The sequence below is a fragment of the Oryzias latipes genome, chromosome 23, assembly GCF_053564925.1.
Source record: "Oryzias latipes strain Hd-rR chromosome 23, Olatipes_Hd-rR_3.1".
NCBI classification, from domain to species: domain Eukaryota; kingdom Metazoa; phylum Chordata; class Actinopteri; order Beloniformes; family Adrianichthyidae; genus Oryzias; species Oryzias latipes.
In genome coordinates this window covers 25,142,507-25,161,531 of record NC_136259.1, presented here as the reverse complement: position 1 = coordinate 25,161,531, position 19,025 = coordinate 25,142,507, and the positions used below count along the sequence as shown (strand labels likewise).

The following is a 19,025-nucleotide window of genomic DNA, read 5'->3' as shown; positions in this document are numbered from 1 at the left end:
ATATATATATATATATATATATATATATATATATATATATATATATATATTTAAAAAAACACTCAGTGAACAATTATTCTCACATGATTGACATGCAGAACAACCAATCAAACATTCTGTGACACGTGTCACTGCACATGCATGCTTAAACACACCTCTACTGGGCCCACTGCACCACGGTTCCCTGGCGGAAGTCAAGTCAAGTCAACTTTATTTATAAAGCCCTTTTAAAACAGCAGGAGCTGGACCAAAAGTGCTTGACAACGCAGAATAAAAACAAAACAACAAACTAAAACAACAGCATAAAATCAGTAAATTAAATAAAAATTTTAAAAAAACAATAAAAACAGACCATTCTGGCACTCAGGAGTGTTTATTGAACCAGCTCTCCTCCTCTATTGCAGTGTTTTTCAACCTTTTTTGAGCCAAGGCGCACTTTATCCTTGTCAAAAATTCTGCAAGACGTTTAACAGGGAAGAGTCATTTTACGCTGAGACACCGTCGCTTTAACCCGATGCATCATGGGAAATGTAGTGCAAAAACTGCCACAGATTCTGTGGAAAGCTACACCGCTAAAGACGAGCTTTAGCTGGTATTTTTGTTAGAACTGAGAGACTTTATGAGCAGAATCAGAACAAGGAAGTGAAGACTTTAACCACTTCTGATTGGTCAGGCTGATGACGTGTGATTAAGCCTCCAAGAATGATTGGTGGACACAGTTAAAGGGGCGGGACTTTTCTAAAAACAGAGCTGACGCTATGGCTAAATCGCGGTACCGTCATTCTTATCAAAATGTCTTTAATTTAATCAAATAAACAGAAAAAAATATTTTATGATCTTTCATATTCCTAACTACTGTGTTTTATCAGGGCCTGTTTGGATGAAGACAGAGCTGATATCCTGGAGATGGAAAATGTTTTTAGATCACTGAAAATGGGTAATTTCCCATGGCACACATGACCATCTCCCCCAGCACACTGGTTGAAAAACACTGCTCTATTGGAAGCAAGAACCGAGACGTCCTATCTGACCCAAGCAGGAGTATCCCCCAGAAGCACGCGCTTCTCAAGCCCTGCCTGTTCATTCAGTCTGGATCTGGAAGTCCCACAGGATCTTTGCTCACTATTTCTCCACCACTTTTGGAGGGGTTTCCCATTTTGATCTCGGGGTTTCCAGTATATATTTTGCACACGATTCTGTATATTTTACGTTTCTGCCACGGTTGTGGCGCTCCATGTATGCTTTCCCTGCCAGCATCTTACACCCTGCAGTGCTGTCCTGTAGGCCAGCTCTGACTAGCCATTGGTAGGACTTCTTGATATCAGCCACTTCAGTTATGGTCCGGTGGTACATCCCATGCAGGGGTTTGTCCTCCCATGAGAATCTGTCCTCCAGCACTGTATCCTCTGCTCTCCATTGCCTGAGACATTCACTGAGCACACTTTCAGTTGGGGCCTTGAGCTTGATGTACTCATGCATCTTGGATGTTTCATCCTGGATAGTGGCTTCTACGCTCACTAGTCCTTGGCCTCCTTCCTTGCGGCTAGCATACAGTCTCAGTGTGCTGGATTTGAGATGGAACCCTCCATGCATGGTGAGGAGCTTTCGTGTTTTAACATCCGTGGTTTGTAGCTCTTCCTTTGGCCATCTTATTATTCCTGCAGCTGTTTATTGCCCGGGTCTTATTTTTGCCATTGACCTGCTTCTCAGGACTTGCCTTACTCGTTGGAGGTATTTAGCTGTTGCAGCTTTCCTTGTTGGCATTTGCCTGCGGAATTCCAAGGTACTCGTAACTGTCCTCTATGTCTGCTATTGTTCCTTTGGGAGTGAGACCCCTGTGGGCTACGTTGTGATGTGTTCTGGTGTGGACTTCGTTCCTTCACATGTGTACATGCCACAAAGTGAGGTCAATTTTTGTTTTTTTAATCTTTGTTTGCGGATCTCCATGTGTGCTAGCCTTCTGTACTAACCCTCTGTTGGTGGGCCTCCTCTCCAATCTTAACTCCCAAGTGTGATCGTGTTTCTTTTTAATAAATTTTAGCCTTAATAAAAATATTTTAAACTGGTACAACGTCTTGGCCTCATTATTCTTAAAGCGCCTTTGAGTTTCTTGTATATGTGGGGGTGTTGTTTACCCTATCCACTCCATCTGTCACACATACAAAAAAACTTTAGACACTTTGATCTGAGAGATCAGAGTGTCTCAACACTTTCCCTCCTCTTCATTTATATCTTTGCTTTGAGGCTGGGAGCGCCGTAAAGATGGAGCTGCAGAAAACTGAGGATCTTCTTCCAGGAGTCCTCCTGAGCATCGGCGTGAGGTTTGGTTTTTCCTCCCCAGAGCACCATCACTGCAACACAAAGGAAAACCCATGAAACAAAAACACTTAAAGGCCCTATATCCTGCTTTTCTTAAGCCTTTCAGAGTAAACTATATCCATATATGTGATCATATATTACCTTTGACACAAATAGTTTTTTTTATGAAAGTAGTTATTTTCCCAGTTAATTTTCCTACCAGGAAGTAAGACAGCCTTTCAATCCTTGTGAGTGCCGGTCCTTACATGACATCAATAGAGTCAGTAGCGTGTCTGTGTTTCGACCACGAAAACGAACTTTTGCAAAGATGGAAAGGAAAGCGTTTAGCCAATCACCGCTAACTCCATGGAGGAAGTGGGCATGTGTGTTAGGGGGCAGCTCTCCCACATTTTTACGTATGAATGTGAGAACCCGCTCGTTTTTGTGCATTGGGAGCTGTCGCTCAGAGAGCAGGGTTTTAGAAGAATGCTCAGAGATGCGTGAATGGATCAAAATACTGCTATGACATTTTTTTTTGTGAGGAATGAACATTATAACATTTAAATGCTCAAACAAGTTGATTTTGCATGACATAAGCCTTTAACTGCTGTGGTGCTCCTCCTGGACCGCATTCTGTCTGGTGAATTCTGGGAACAGCTCACCTTTTTTCTTGGTGCCATGAAGCATGAAGTTGGCGGCTCTGAAGTGAGGCGAGAACGGCGGCTCGATCAGGTGTCCTGCATCCGGGTAATCCAGCCGGGTCACCAGAGATTCCTTCCCGGCTTCACGCATCATCTTGATTATCTTGGTAATGTAAGACGTTTTTATTATTATAAACGTTAGCAAAAGAACCCTCGCCACTGAGCAACAGACGCTAAACACGATGGGATCCAGCAGCTAGAACTCACGTCAGAGGCAACCTCCACCGTCGGCCAGTTCTGATCGTCTGTGCCGTTGATCAACAACATTGGACAGTCAATGTTCCCCACCTGAAAACACACATTTTAAAAGCTGATCTGATAAACAAACACACGTTTTTGTCTCATCAGCTTCACTTACTTTGACTTTAGGATGCTCAACTTCCAGAACAGCCAGTCCCATGTCTCTCTTGACTACGGCATCCTCCATCATGTGGATTTTGTTATACTTCCTGCTGTCAGATGTACGAGTTAGCATCGCCCCACAGAAAAGCAAGCCTTTGCAGACCATACGTTACCTACTCTGGTATTTCTTTGTGGAACTTAAGAACTTTTTCTTCTAGGAATTTACTGTGAGCATTGCCGATGCAAACAATGCAGCTTGGCTGAAACACAGATAGGAAAACATTCATTTAATGACAGCGTTAGAAGCAGAGGATACATCTGCAGGTCACTAAAGTTTTAAACTACTTGAAAACTTTACATACACCTCTTCTTTCTCTTTCGGCTTTTCCCATAAAGGGGTCGCCATAGCAAACAAGTCGCATGGTAAACTTGGCAATGTTTTACGCTGGATGCCCTTCCTGATGCAGCCTTCTCAAAGCAACCGGGCTTGGGACCGGCACAGAAGTAGAGAAGTGAACAGGGAGTAGCCCGGAGTCAAACCCTGGTTTCACGGACGGAAGGCGCCGCAAACCAGCACGAGCTAAACCGGCTCCCCTGAAAACTTTACATACACTACTAACGATAAATTAGGTATAAACTCAATAGGTGTTCACAGTGTTTGTTTCACTTAACAGATTATCAGGATAGGGAGACAATTCTATTGTGGTGACAGACACACCTAATTTAGTGTTTTCCACATGACGGTCTTACTGTGTTCAGTATGTCTTACTTATTGGGGCCAATTCCACAAAATTCTAAAAGAAAAACCTTTTCATTGGGGCATCAACGCCAACATTCAGTTTGGTCACTGTGTCATTCCAAGTTCAGCTTTCAAACAGCCATAAACACATGACGTCACTAAACAGATGAGCAGCTCCATATAGCTCCTTGAGGTTGGTAGTAGATGTTGCAGGTGAACTTGGTGAGTCTCAAAATGTTATAAGCAGACTTGCATCAAGACTCAGAACTACTTGTAACATTGATGAGTCTGGACAACCAACTTATTTTGAACAGGCTTTAATGTGGCTTGATCGAGTGTTCACAATGTTAATTAGCCTAGTGTAAATGTAAAAAAGTGTACGTAAAAAACAGGAGGTAGTCCCAAACAGACTAAACTAAACTGGCATCCCTGCCCTTAGACCCTCCTTCGCGGAAGAGGGTCTTTTTACTTTTTCTGGCTCAGCGCTTTTTTCTTTTTTTCAGTTCAGGCCGAGTGTAAGCACTCCAGTGCCGTCTGCTTTTTCAACAAGCCCCAAGGTACTACCATTCTGATCATAGCAAGATTATGCTTATAATGAACTCCCTCGCAACAAGGCTTTACAGTGGGCTCAGGCTTTTCTGGCAGCCAACCCCATCTCCCACCTCACCTTCGATCACTTCATTGGGGAATTCCAGCTGGTCTTTGACCAACCCAAGAAGCAAGAGGAAGCCACACGTAAGCTCCTAGCTGTAAAACAACGTAGCCGCCCTGTGTTTGATCATGTCATTGATTTCAGGATTCTTGCAGTGGAAGCCGGGTGGTCAGACCCCGCACTTAAACGGGTGTTCTACCAGTCCCTCAACGAGAACATTGATGACCATCTGTGTACTCAACCTGAGACCAACACTTTTGAGGAGCTCGTCGCTGCCGCCATCCATTCCGACACCCGTCTACGTGAACGGCAACGTGAAAGACCATCTCAAGCCTGCAAAAGTCCCGTTAGGTCTACACAAAATGCAACACAGCACTCTTCTCCTGGTCCCTTTCCCAAAGCTCATCACAGTCAAATGGATGAACCAATGCAGATTGGACACTCCAAGCTCACCCTGGAGGAACGACAGAGACGCCGGGTGGAAGGTGCGTGTTTCTATTGTGGCAAAAACGGACACCAGGTTAACCAATGCAATGTGCGGTTAAACTCCAGAGCCCCCCACTAGAAGACAGGCCGCGGGTGGGTGATGTTTTCTCTGCTACCAAAGCTTTCCTCTATGTTCCTCTCAAGTTATTTTCTCGTTACTGAAATTATGGAGTTGAAGGCCTTAATTGACTCAGGAGCCGAACACAGTCTTATTGATCACAGCATTGTATCTCTTTTGTCCCTACTCACCGAGAAACTTCAGGCCCCGGTTAAAGCTGCCGGTTCGGGTGGTCAACATCTGGGGTCAGTTGTTCAAAAAGTTTAATCTGGATCAAAATGATCCGGATTTGGAAATCAGATTTTTTCCTCTGCAGGATCAGGTAATCCGTCTTACTTTTATGCCGGTTTTTCAAAGCAACATTGGACTGGATCACCCTGATCCAGATACACAGTTTACAAGATTACCAAATCCAGATTACCTGTGCTCTAAATGGGACAACATATCACAACACGGGCTACCAGCTATGTAAAGAACAGGTAGAAGAGCCAACATGGAGTCACTGTAAGAGTTTGTTATTCTGAGACAAAACACAAAAATAACAAACATCCACTTCCATTCATAATTTCCTTTATGACCCCTCATCTGAGTCACAAAAAATAAAAAAAAGATACATTAACAAATACATTGTGGATATTTTGAAAACGTCTTAAATAAAATGGCTAAATGTCACATAGTTAACAAAATAAAGAATGTTCAGGGAGTTTTTTTTATCTGAGGAGGAGAGACCAGCATTTCCAAGCTCTGCTTTTAGGAGGCGGATCTACAGTTTTGCTTTGGTTGTTTTTACTTTACTGAATAGCTTAATTGGTAGCCTATGTCTACTGTATCTACTTCATCCCTGTTACAACGGTTACACAAGTCAAGTGCAAAATATAAAGACACGTATAAACACTAAATGAAACAAATAAATTATTTGACCAATTTTAAAGTTTTTCTACATTTCCCTCCTGGAATCCACCTTTAAATCCTATTCCCTGTTGGGATCAGGATAATCCAGTTTTTTTTTATCAAAGTTATCCAAATCCTCCTGACAAGTTTTGAACAACACAAACTGAAGGTTTGATCCAGATTAGAACTAGGATTGGATTCTGTGATCTAATCTGATTTCAGATTCCTTCTTTCCCTTTTGAACAACCCATTTTCAAGATTTGATCCAATCCGATCACCAAAATCCGATCAGCTTACCTTTGAACAACTGGCCCATGTCGATTATTACGCACTGGACCAAACCCGTCCTGCTCATTACTTCGGGCAATCATAAAGAACACATCCGTTTTTTTTTAACCACTGTCCCCAAAATCCCGTCGTGTTGGGGTTCTCTTGGCTCCAACATCACAATCCCCAATTCGATTGGGGTCGCCTCAGTCTCTCTAATTGGAGTGATTATTGTCTTGCTAATTGTCTTCAGTCCGCCGTGCCCACCATTAGCACTCCCTCCGTTATTGAACCTGAGAAGATTGACTTATCCAACGTGCCAGAATGCTATCACAATTTATGTACAGTCTTTAGTAAAACTAAAGCCAGCTCTCTGCCTCCTCGCAGACCGTATGACTGCTCCATCAATCTGTTGGAGGGTGCATCGCTCCCAAAGGGTAGACTGTTTAACCTCTCCGGTACCGAGAAAGCAGCTATGGAGAGTTACATCCATGAGGCACTTTCTTCAGGACACATTCGTCCTTCATCTTCCCCCGTTGGCGCTGGTTTCTTTTTCGTGCCAAAAAAAGATAAAACCTTACGTCCTTGTATCGATTACCGCGAACTTAACCCAATCACCATCAAGGACAAATACTCTCTCCCTGTTATCTCTTCTGTATTCGATTCCATTCAAGAAGCCCGTATTTTCTCCAAGCTCCATTTACCTAATGCTTATCATCTCGTCCGGGTCAAAGAAGGAGATGAATGGAAAACCACTTTCAACACCCCCTTAGGTCACTATGAGTACCTTGTCATGCCCTTTGGGCTAACCAACGCCCCCGCAGTTTTTCAGCATATCGTAAATGACGTCCTCCAGGATTTCATCAATCGCTTCGTGTTCGTACATCTCTACGACATCCTCATTTACTCCAAAGATCTGGTTCAACGTCAGAAACAGGTCCGTCAGGTACTTCAGAGACTATCCAAAAATCAGCTATTTGTCAAGGCCGAGAAATGCCAATTTCACACCTCCGTAATCCCTTTTCTCTGTTACATTTTTGAGGCGGGCTGTATTCGTCCCGATCCCGCTAAGATGGAGGCCGTGTCTTCGTGGGAGCCCCCCACCACACGTAAGAAGCTCCAGCAGTTTCTTGGGTTCGCTAATTTTTATCGTAGGTTTATCAGAAACTATAGTGCCAGTGCCACTCCGCTCACCCAACACACGCCCACTACCCGGTCTTACCCTTGGAATGACGCAGCTCAGAACGCTTTTGGCACCCTCAAGAGACTGTTTGCATCAGCCCCCATCCTCATACAACCCGATCCCGCCAGGCAGTTCGTGGTCGAAGTGGACGCCTCTGATTCTGGCATTGGGGCCGTTCCCTCACAGAGCGAGGAAGAGACTGGAAAACTCAAACCTTGTGCTTTCTTCTCTAAAAATCTCACACCGGCCGAGCGCAATTACAATGTTGTAAACCAGGAACTCCTAGACATCAAGCTGGCTATCGAAGAGTGGCGTCATTGGCTGGAGGGAGCGGTCCATCCTTTTATCGTCTGGACGGATCACAAGAATCTCGCATACTTACGTTCAGCTAAGGGACTAAATTCTCGCCAGGCTCGTTTGTGTCTGTTTTTCGATTGATTTAATTTTGTCATAACATACAGACCAGGTAGCCGCAACGTCAAGCCAGACGCTCTCTCCAGGATGTACTCTTCCACTGACGATCAGGATGCTCCCAATACCAACATCATCCCAGACATCTGCATCATCGGAAACCTAACATGGGACATTGAAACCAAGGTCATACAGGCCCAAGGTGAGGAACTTAACCATCCTAATCCTCCCGCTGGTACCCTGTATGTGCCTGCCTCCCTTAGGTCCGAAGTCATCACCTGGGCTCACGCCTCTCTTATCGCCTGCCATGGAGGAGTGGCTAGAATCCTTAACCCTCTCCGCCGGCGCTTTTTCTGGCCCTCCATGGGCAAGGACGTTAAGGAGTATGTAGCTGCCTGTTCCATCTGCGCTCGCTCCGAGTCCTCCAATTCTCCGCCCTCTGGTCTGCTCCACCCTCTGTCCACTCCTAGCCGCCTTTAGTCACACATAGCTGTCGACTTCGTCACCGGACTCCCCCTCTCCCAGGGTAAATCAGTCATACTCACCGTCATCGATCGCTTCTCTAAGTTTGTGCACTTCATTCCCCTGCCTCAGCTTCCCTCCGCCTCTGAAACTGCTGATGCCCTGGTCCAGTTTGTCTTCCGTCACCATGGGATCCCTGCCGACATTGTATCTGACCGAGGTCCCCAGTTCTTGTCTAAAGTTTGGAAGGCTCTCTGTTTCGCTCTGGGTGCCTCGGTCAGCCTCACCACAGGGTGGGGGGACCCACCTATCAACCAGGTCAGAGGGTTTGGTTGTCCTCACGGAATATTCCTATTCAGGGCACTTCTCGAAAACTCGCTCCCCATTACATTGGACCGTACACCATATATAAAATCATTAACCCCACCTGTGTCTGTCTCCAGCTCTCGGCGGCCCTCAAGGTCCACCCTTCATTCCACGCCTCACAGATCAAGCCAGTTCTGGACAGCGCGCTTTGCCCGCCTTCCGCTTCCCCTCCACCCGCCCGGCTCATCGACGGCGCCCCCGCCTTCATGGTTAATCGTGTTCTGGACGTCCGACGTCTGTTTATTTATTCTTCTTTATCTGCTGTTTTCTAATTTAAACATCCTTATTAACACAGTTCAGTTAACACTGTTGAATTCTAACTATTAAACACTAAAGAAGACTTAAATTCTACAGTTCTGTAACCTCCATCAATGGGTTCTTCTGAACACGGCTTCTCTTGTCTTCTTACTGCTGGACACTTGGCAGCACTTCCTCCCAAACAGTGTGGTTGAAGATGATTTTCATTAAGTCTGGTCTGGACTTATTGAAATTGAAGGTGGAGACGTCAGAGAGGATGTGCTCCCAATTCTGAGTCCGTGTTGAATTTCTTTTTTTTTAAGTTTACTCTTTAAACCACAAATCAGTAAAGGAGAAACAAAATTCAGTAACCATTTTTGGATTTTCTATCTTATGACTTTTTGCACATTTAAGTTATTTACAAGTTATTGTAGAGCAGCCGGTCACCCACTCCTATATTTTTATAAAAAACAGATGGAAATTCATGTTGGTGACACCAAATAAGTGCAGCCAAGATGCACAATAAGCGTGTTTGAGATCACCCAGGTGGACGAAACACGGCAACAGATCACCTGGTGTGTGATGGATGTTTTTGCTTTGCCTCCAACATCACCTCTCAATCATCACAAAATATCAGGAGAAAGGGGCGGGAGCAGCAAGGCCCCAAACATGAGCGTACACAGCTGGAAATGTAATACTGTACTGACTGCAAGCCGCCATTGACTGCAAAACAATGCATTGTGGGAAATGTGTCCTGACGGTTTTTGTGGTTGAGTAATCAATTAAAATCATTTAAAATACCTATTGATTAAAAAAAGGCTAAATACATTACAAAACATTCAAATCAATATAAATGACATAATAACACAGATCTTACTGATGGGGACAGGCATATTAAAACTAAATTGAATTTTAAGGACAACTCCAACTTCCTGTCCTCCTTCAGTCTCACTGCAGATTGGCCTTCACCCCCCCCCGCGCACCTGGTCTCTCCAACATACATCTCAAACACGTCTACTGTTGCATTTTCACACGTCACACATATTTTCAGTGTGTCTAAGACTAAATCGTGTTGTTTTCTCGCACGTGTTTAATTTTAGAGCCCCGTTAGGTGTCACGCATGTACGTGTGGGACATTTTTCTGCGCAGCGACCTGACTCTCTTGCGGGAGCGGAGAGACACGTTTGGTCGGGGTTGAACGCCGCCGCGAACCTAACCGTAACCATAACCCTCCTCCGGGTCCATGCGACCCAGAAACAAGTTCAGGACGGACTGCATGTATGTAGAAAATTACGAGCGGATAAATAAGTTCTAAAAAGGAAAGTAAGGAACTCCTTAATGTGGGAGGGGGCTGTCAGGTTCCTTGCCTCAAATGTTTTCCTGCTTTCAAGCCCGGTAAATGTCCCGCCCCCAAGAGTATTTACCCCACTGTGATTGGTTGGTTGTCAGCTCCACGAACACTGAAAAGGTGTCATTCACACGGACTGGCGGGCCGCATTAACATTAAACTTTCATATTGAGGCGGGGGCCGCAAAATATCATCTTGAGGGCCGCAAATAGCCCGTGGGCCGCGAGTTTGAGACCCCTGGGATACAACAAATAGAAAGAAACATACTGACCATTGCACTAAAACCGTTAAAAAAAACACTTAAAGAATATGGGTTTGTTGGTGTATGGAAGAAGAAAGAGACAACACCTAATACTCTGCTCCTCATAACACTTATTCAAGAATTGATTATTACTTTATTAACAGTGAAGAAGCATATCGGGTAAAAAAAAATGGTAAATTCATGGAGCAAAATTTTCAGACCATGGGGAATCTATCTGGGAGTAAAGATCAATTGGGCAAACAAAGAAAACACAATGGAGACTAAGTACAGGAATATTGAATAACAAAAACACGGTTGAGGAACTGAAGAAAAATATAATCCTCTATTTAGAAGATAGCGACAATGGAGAAGTCACACCTGTCATTCTTTGGCATGCATTCAAAGCAGTAATGAGAGGAAAACTTGTAACAAAGATGTCAGCCAATAAAAAAGCTACACAAAAACATTATAAACAGGGGGAAAATGAGTTATTGGAAATTGAACAACATAAAGTCACACACAATCTCCAGCTGTTCCAAAACAATGAAAGAAATCAGGGATAAATTCGACAAGCAACTAATGGGGGCCATGGAAAAACAGACCAGATTTTTGAAACAATCTTATAATGAAGTAGGCCCATGAGCAAGTAAGTTATTAGGAAAAAGATTGAGAAAACAGCAAGTGGATCAAACAATTCACAAGATAGTACACCCAGATACAAACCAGTAAATAAATGACTGCAAGGAGATTGAAAATAAGGTAATAAATTATTATAAACAGTTGTATAAGCAACCAAACAGATATTAACCAAATTAAAGCATTTCTAGAAAAACTAGACTTGCCAACAATTGGGGAAATACAAAATGAAAAATTAACTTTCCCAATCACAAAGCTGGAAATAGAAAAAGCACTGGGGAGACTGGTAGTGATGGCTTACCAACGAAATGGTATAAAACACTTAGTGAACATCTTGTACCACTTCTTGAACATTCATTTACTCATGCACTCGAACATGGAGAAATACCTCCGTCATGGAAGCAGTAATCTCAAAAAAAAAAGTAATAGCAAAACCTGCTCGGGCTACCGTCCCATATTCCTTCTTAAAGTAGATTTTAAAGTTTATACCTCCATTATTTCCAAACGATATGAATCTTTTATTAGTGACATTAGTGACACGTCTGTGGCCCGCACTGGAACCTGATGGTAGAAAACATTGAAGTGCGCACAAACAAACCGAGAAATCCTGAATGTGAGGAATGGGATAATGGTCAGGTGTTGTGGTGTCGTTCAAACGGCGACAATCCCCGCATGGACGCCAGAAACGATCAACCTTGGGCCCTATGTGGAGGGGCGACGCCCAGGGGCTGTTAGAGCGCCTCACGATGCCCAGACTCTCCATTGTCACAAACTCCCTATTAGCGATTGTCAGTTTTGCTTTATGGAGGCACCGTGCCCGAGCAAAAACTAACAGGCCCTTAGTGGGGATAAAATGTTCCAATGACGGTCACTCAGCCAATAAACACTGGAAAACGTCAGCGCATGACAAAAACTGTGCACACATGACTGGCCCAGATCCCCCAGCCACACATGGGACAGTAGCAAAAGTAATTGCACGTAGCGAAGGGCCACCGGTGGACATCTTTGAGCCAGCTGGGGAACCAAACTCTTCTGGGAGCCATAGTCCGCTATGAAGCGACATCTGGAGCAATAGTCAATAAGAAAAGCAGCTCTCCACATTCCCAAACTCGAAAATGCACTTCATGGGACACAGAACTATGCCTTCTTTCCAAACCTCTTTTGGAAACGGCATAGGGAGCTCCCGCTGCGCGCACCCACGCCGACTGCAGACCCTGACACCGGTACCTTCTTCGTCTCCTGCAGCAGGGCATCAGACGTCACATCCTGCACGGTGAAATGCCTGGTAACCAGCAGGACTCTGACTGTTCCCTTTAGCAGCCAGTCCTATGAGAGTTGGCCAAGTTGGCGGAAGCTGTCGCAAAAAAATGTGCGGGAAAACAAAACCACCTTCATCCGAGCCGAGCAGTGAGAGTATGCTGTCCATTAAGTCCACGGCCAAGCTGTCACCCAGGCCCAACATGCTGAGGATACTTTCTGCTCTCTACGTGGCAGGAGCTCCTTAAGCTAATTTTCCCGTGGAGGCAGGATGCGCAGCAGCGGAATTGCCCTGTGCGTGGACCGTTGATCCAGAGCAGCCACCACCAAGTAGTACCTGGCGTCATCCGTGTGCACGCCGCGCAGATGAAAAAGGGCCTCAACATGGTGGAACCAGGAGGTGGGATCACTCTGACAGAACTGTGACAGCCTCACTGTGGCGGCGGAAGCTAGCATGGCCGGGTCTCGCGTGGGAAATGGCGAGGTCGTGGATGATGACAAAGATACTTGCGCTTTTGCTGGTTCTGACATGCCCACGATAGGGGTCACCAATACGGCAAAGAAGAAGAGACACTTTTTGTCTTCTGAACATGAAGCTTTATTCTCTCTTCTATATTTACAGAACAATCAGACCACGCCCTTAGCAACGGCAAAGCCTGTTGGGTGTGAAGCCCAAAGGTAAGGGCAACACCAGACCAGATTTAATATTGGATAAAATAAACGTGGCTACTCCCCCACCCCTGGAACCTCTGTCAGCCCAGTACAGAACACATTTTTCAAGTTTAATAGAAGAGTGTGTGATGCCTTCGGAGATCCATGTTTTGGACAATGTGATTATATTAGGTTTATTCTAGGCAAGCCATGCTCTGAGAGGAGGAATGCTTCTAATATTTACATAAATTGCATGAAGCCCTTTTTCCATACCTTAAAATGGTAAGAAATATAAATGATGATTGAGGTACAGTGAATAGAGGAGTACCTAACATTCAAACAAACATTTATACACACACATTTAATTCATTCACACTTGGCAACAAAGATAAAAGAATAAATAACTTTTAGACAAACTTGAATTTTAAACATACCGAAAGCACTGACTTTGCTCGCTACCCTAAGAGTAACACCACTGAGCTAATTGTAAGGAAGAACAGGAGCATTAGTGGAACTAAACAAATTGGGAGTGAATTTAAGCATACACCAAAACTCTTAATTGATGGCGCAAAATGTGTGAACTTCAAGGTCTTACCTTGATCGTTGGACATTCTGCTGCCAGGCTTAAGGTCATCAGCGTACCGTAACTGAGGCCGATGATTCCAACTCTGTCTGGGACGGCCTGAGGATGGCTCCTGATGATTTCAAAGGCCGTCTGTACAAAACAGACAGTAGGAGTTCTTCTGCCTGACAGAACCATCAGGTCTAAGACCTGCTGCTAAAGGTCAAACCCACCAACCTCAAAGCACTTCATATCCAGACCTTTGGGTTTTGCATCATTGGTGTTGAAATACTCCAGAGCTAAAGAAATAAAACCTCGACACGCCAGCAGGGCGGCGCGGTACTCCTGCAGCCCCCCTCCGCCCCCCCACAGGTCCAGCATGGCAGGGAACGGTCCTGGACCTGAGAGGACGGCAAAGGTGAGTGTCTCCAGCAGCACCGAATGACCTGCAGCTTCTTTTTTCTCAAAACTTTATTTTTTAACACAAAAAACTTCAGGCAATTATCAACCTTTTTAGAGTTGTAAGTGATGTTCTGCATCTTTTTCTCCATTTCTGTATTTCCTACAACTTAATTTGACATGGAAAATAATTGAAATAATTGTCAGACTTGTATTTGTGTTTCAGTTTCATTTCTGAGTGTTTTTACGAGTCTCCACATTCTTCATGACCCCTGAGTTTATTCTACACATTATAGATGTTTTTAGCTGAGTTTCAGCTTTATGGTAGCATTAGAGTACTCTGGAAATTCTCTCAGTTTTTGTGTCTTTCTGTATGTCTGATGAGTACTGGAACACAGATCATTCATGATTGAGTTGGCATTGTTCATTTAAGGTAGGGCTGCTCATTCCTGGTCCTGGAGATCTACCACCCTGCCTGTTTTCCCGCTCTCCCCGCCGCTTGCTGCTGATTACCTGGACCAGGTGCAGTGAAGCAGGGGTTGGCGATTTGGAAAACAGTCAGGACCACCACCCTGACTGATTCGAGGACCAGGAAGCGTTAGTTCAGTTTTTTTTGGCACTGCCAGGTTTATTTCACTTAGCTCATTTTAGCCTTGGAACCCATTAAAGGAGCATTCAGACCATTTTAGACCTGTTTTTTTAACCTGCATTTTGACATTCTTTGACAGGTTCTTATGCTGAATTCACACCAAACGTGATTTGCGCGTAAGGGGTGTTGGGTTTTAATGTCAACTCAATGTACAAACGTGATCTGAGGTCCTATGGAGCGATTTAAGCATTGGACATGATTTGGGCGTCAGACACGAAGAGTCAAGAGACAAAAAGTCTGAACTTCAGCAAAATGCTTCAAACAAACTAAATTGGCAAATATAGACCACAATGCATTGTGTCGGAACAATTTTCACCAAAATAATGTATTTTAATGTATCTTTTTAATAAACCATCAGCGTTTTTATCTTCAGAAGACATTGAACTCATAAATAATCGTTGCAAAATGCTCATATCAATTATTGGTGGTGCTGAATTGCTTTTAAAATCCAGGGCACTACATATTCCCGCTCGATATAGTTTTTTAGTAATTGGGGTTAGGGTGGGAATTTAGACAGTTGATGATGCTGATCGCAATGCTAGCTCTTTTAGCCACATGCAGCTCAGGTAGCCGTACAGAAAGAGAAGGGGGAGTTAGATGTGCGTAGTGGCTGCTCAGCAAGTGGGGTCAGGTCAAAGGTGGGCGGTCAGAGCGCCGGTGGCGCCTAGATCCAGGCGGCAAGGGTGGTTGTGGTGCGTAGAGGCAGGCGGTAACGGCTACGGCGGGTAGCGCCAGCGGGAACATGTTCTTACAGAAGCGGGCCTGGCACAGCAGTTGCGTGGTTGACCTCTGAAGGGAGTATCACAGGTTTATTTCCCATCTTGCCCATGCATGTGTTGAAGTGTCTTTGGGCAAGACACTGAACCTCACATTGTTCCTGGGTTAGGGTTAGTATATACAACCTACCAATGTTCAGCAGTGGAGCCACCATCACTGTATTTATGGTTCAATGGGACTCTAAAACATAGGTAAACGCAGGTTTACCTGGAGGTAGAAACAGGGTTCCTCGAACTCCCTTCTCTGTGATTTCGATCCTCTGGACGCCTGGAGCCATGTACCACCTCTCCACGAGCGCCGACGCCAGCGGGGCCTGATCCCTGACGTCCTCATGTCCACTGTAGACTGAGATGGTCACCAGCATTGGGGCACAGGTGTCCTTCTTCCTCAGCCTGAACAGTTCAGGGAGTTTAGAAAATGAAATCCCACAACAGCAGCAGAGTGCTGCACTGAGCCTCTTGGTACATTCACTTAAGAAAATGCACTTGGTGTTTTTAGAGTTTGATCAAAGAGGTTCCACATAAGCAGCAAAAACCTTCAAGTCCTTAAGAGCAAAGAAAACTACACGAACCAAACATTTGGGAGAACTTCTGCAGGAAACTTGGAAAGAACTTTCTGAAGAACATCTCATTTCTACTATAGAACACAGAGTTCAATGGTTACATCTGTGAAGGTTGTTCACCTTATCAAAATAAAAGCTGCCGATTTGCACAATTATTTTAACTTCAGAGTGGAAGAAAAAAATATTCTAAATGTTTTATAAAAAATGGATAGTCTGGATTGTTCTATACCTTGTCTTTTTCTTGGTCACAGAGAACTTGATGTTCTCAAGTACTTCATTTTTTTCTGAGTGGAGTTTAGCAACAAGTCAAACCAGTGATGCTGCGCTCTTTCATGCCACCTGTAGTTCTTCTTTAACTGTTTGACCCCATGGCTGCACGGTGGCGCTGTGGTTAGCTCTCTTGCCTCACATCAAGAAAACTCCCAGTTCAAGTCCCGGCTAAGGGACCAGAACCAGAACACCAATGGGGGGACCTTGGGGAGTTTGCATCTTCTCCCCGTGCATGTGTGGGTTTTCTCCGGGGCCTCCGGCTTCCTCCCACCGTCCAAAAACATGCTTCATGGGTTTATTGGTAACTCTAAATTGTCCCTAGGTGTGAATGTGAGTGTGTGTGATTGTGGCCAAGTGACAGACTGGTGACCTCTCCAGGATGTTCCCTGCCTTTGCCCACACGTGGCTGGGATAGGCTCCAGCAGCCCCGTGACCCCGAAAGGGATAAAAACAAATGAGAAAATGAATGAATGATGACCCCATTCAGGTCCAGACCATAACAAAGACTGCTGCCAATGATCTACGACTCCCAGAGAATTTTCCCTAGAGGGTCCTGCTGCAGCCCCCCCCCATGTTTACCTGAGGCCTTTGCGGCTGCCGGGGATTGGTCGCATGCTCCACAACAAGCCCATGGCCTCTTTTCCTGTGTACGTGCCTCCAAGGCTGATGTCCTCTGAAACTGAAAATTAGAAGAAGTTAAAGCACTGTCATGCTTTGAAAGCACAAAAAACTTGACAGTTAAAAGTCTGACATGAACAGAAAAACACCAACAAAGAACTTATAAAGTTCTTCTAAAAATCCTTCAGATTTTTCATGAGTTTTGTTGACAAAATGCCCAAAAATATTTCCAACAATAAAGCATTAAGATCAAACATGTGAGCCGTCACCGTGTGGACTTTACACTTCTGCTCTGGCCAACGGACCAGTTCACAGATACAGTAGAGCTTGTTGAATTCTGGGAAAGGTCAAAGGTGGAAATCAAGAATGGCAGAAGCAGCAGGCTGCTTTGGGGCCATTGCTGTTTTTTTAATGCTACAGCGGGCACCGACGTCTTGTAGAATGAATGGGAAAGGGGAGGGGTTACTTAGCACCAAGAGTTCCGCCCACAACTCAGAGGTGAATTTCTGATGAACTCCTGCCGCTCTGCAGACACTATGTCCTAGAAAACAACACAATTTTTTAACATTTTGTCTAAAAACTGCATTGTCCTAATGCAAAAGACCACTGGGAACGCTTTGCAAATAGATCCAAAGATGATCGGAGCAGAACCTTGGTTCGTTAACGGGAAAACTGTGTTTCCGCAGGCAGTCCTGAATTGTGCAGTTAAATATGTATCATAATGGTTACGTCTTGGCTTAGCGGTTGCCATGTTTGCTGTTTGATGAGGCCTCGAACTTTGACCCTGTGCATGTGCAGCCATACCTGTGAACTGGTCTGGTATATCAACGTGTGTATCAGGGCCGGCTGCTCCCGCCCCCTTTGGCGAGCAGCGGCCCTACACGAACAGGAGTCACAGGGAACGCGCTGTGGAAATAATACTTACATACAAAATCATTCAGTGTTTCTACAGTTAAGGTAAACACAAGAGAGCAAAATTCTGGTTGTCATGTGTTACCAACCCACTCCCCCTTTTCTAGGCCCCCTCATATGGATATGGATAACCTGGAAGCTCAGATTTTAATCTGGATCAAAGGAGAACTGACCAGAAACCGTCCCCTGGTGGTTACTGACGTAGTGCCCATAGGCCTCCCAGAAGTCCTTATCCTCGCTCTGATAGAGGGAGCGGATGGTGACCGGACATCCTGGAGGCAGGTTCTCCACCAGAACGCTGAACTTCTCATCCACCAGAGCCCGGGACGGGTGAACCGAGAGAAGAGGCGGGACGGCCTGAGACATGACGGACGCGGGTCTGTAAGAACATAAGAACCCACAGGACGCCATGAATCCAGGAGATCTGTTCAACCCGGGTCAGAGACCGATTCAGACCTGGATTCTCTGTGAGAGCAAACTTTAGAACATTTCATTCATGAAAAGTTCATGATGCGTTCCAGTAATTCGGCCAGAATAATATTTTCTAAAAACTCCCAGAAAAGAGAAACACTTTACTTGAAAGACAGAGTGGAGGTCTTTAGGAGAATGTCTGAAGCTGCTATAAAAACACAATTTGAAATACAAAGGCTACGACTTGAAAGATTTGAAAACTCAAATAAATCTGGCAAATTTCTAGCTAATCAGCTTAAAGTCAATAAACAAAAACCAACAAACACATCTATTATGGACCAAACAGGAAATGTCAATCACGACCCGGTCAAAATTAATAACGGGTTTAAAGACTTTTATCAAAACTTCTACAGATCATAGATCATCAATCCATCAGAGCAAACCATCAACTCATTCCTTAATAACGTAAACCTACCCAGGTTAAGCGAGGATCTAATCATAAACTTCGACTCACCGCTCCCGTTGTCTGAACTTAATGCCTAATGGTAAAGCACCAGGGCCTGACTGCTTTCCTGATGAGTTTTATAAAGAATTTCGGAAACATCTGGCACCAACATTTTATAAAACGGTCACATTTAT

General features: G+C 44.6%; 1 protein-coding gene across 3 annotated transcripts in view; it reads right to left on the bottom strand.

Annotated features, from left to right (window-relative positions):
• Positions 1–21: 21 nt before the first annotated feature.
• LOC105357122 (acyl-coenzyme A thioesterase 1) overlaps positions 22–19,025 on the bottom strand; it is a 28,653-nt gene continuing 9,649 nt past the window's right edge. For 2 of the 3 annotated variants that reach the window (XM_023952153.2, XM_078942136.1), the window contains exons 2-11: positions 18,149–18,354; positions 17,025–17,124; positions 15,821–16,005; positions 14,026–14,189; positions 13,822–13,941; positions 3,519–3,601; positions 3,358–3,451; positions 3,207–3,287; positions 2,961–3,102; positions 22–2,351 (exon numbers count right to left, since the gene is read on the bottom strand). In XM_023952153.2, coding sequence (XP_023807921.1) covers positions 2,227–2,351; positions 2,961–3,102; positions 3,207–3,287; positions 3,358–3,451; positions 3,519–3,601; positions 13,822–13,941; positions 14,026–14,189; positions 15,821–16,005; positions 17,025–17,124; positions 18,149–18,341 — 1,287 coding nt within the window. In that variant the 5' untranslated portion in view covers positions 18,342–18,354 and the 3' untranslated portion in view covers positions 22–2,226. The remainder of the gene's footprint in view (positions 2,352–2,960; positions 3,103–3,206; positions 3,288–3,357; positions 3,452–3,518; positions 3,602–13,821; positions 13,942–14,025; positions 14,190–15,820; positions 16,006–17,024; positions 17,125–18,148; positions 18,355–19,025) is intronic. The other variant, XM_023952155.2, reaches the window with a different exon arrangement.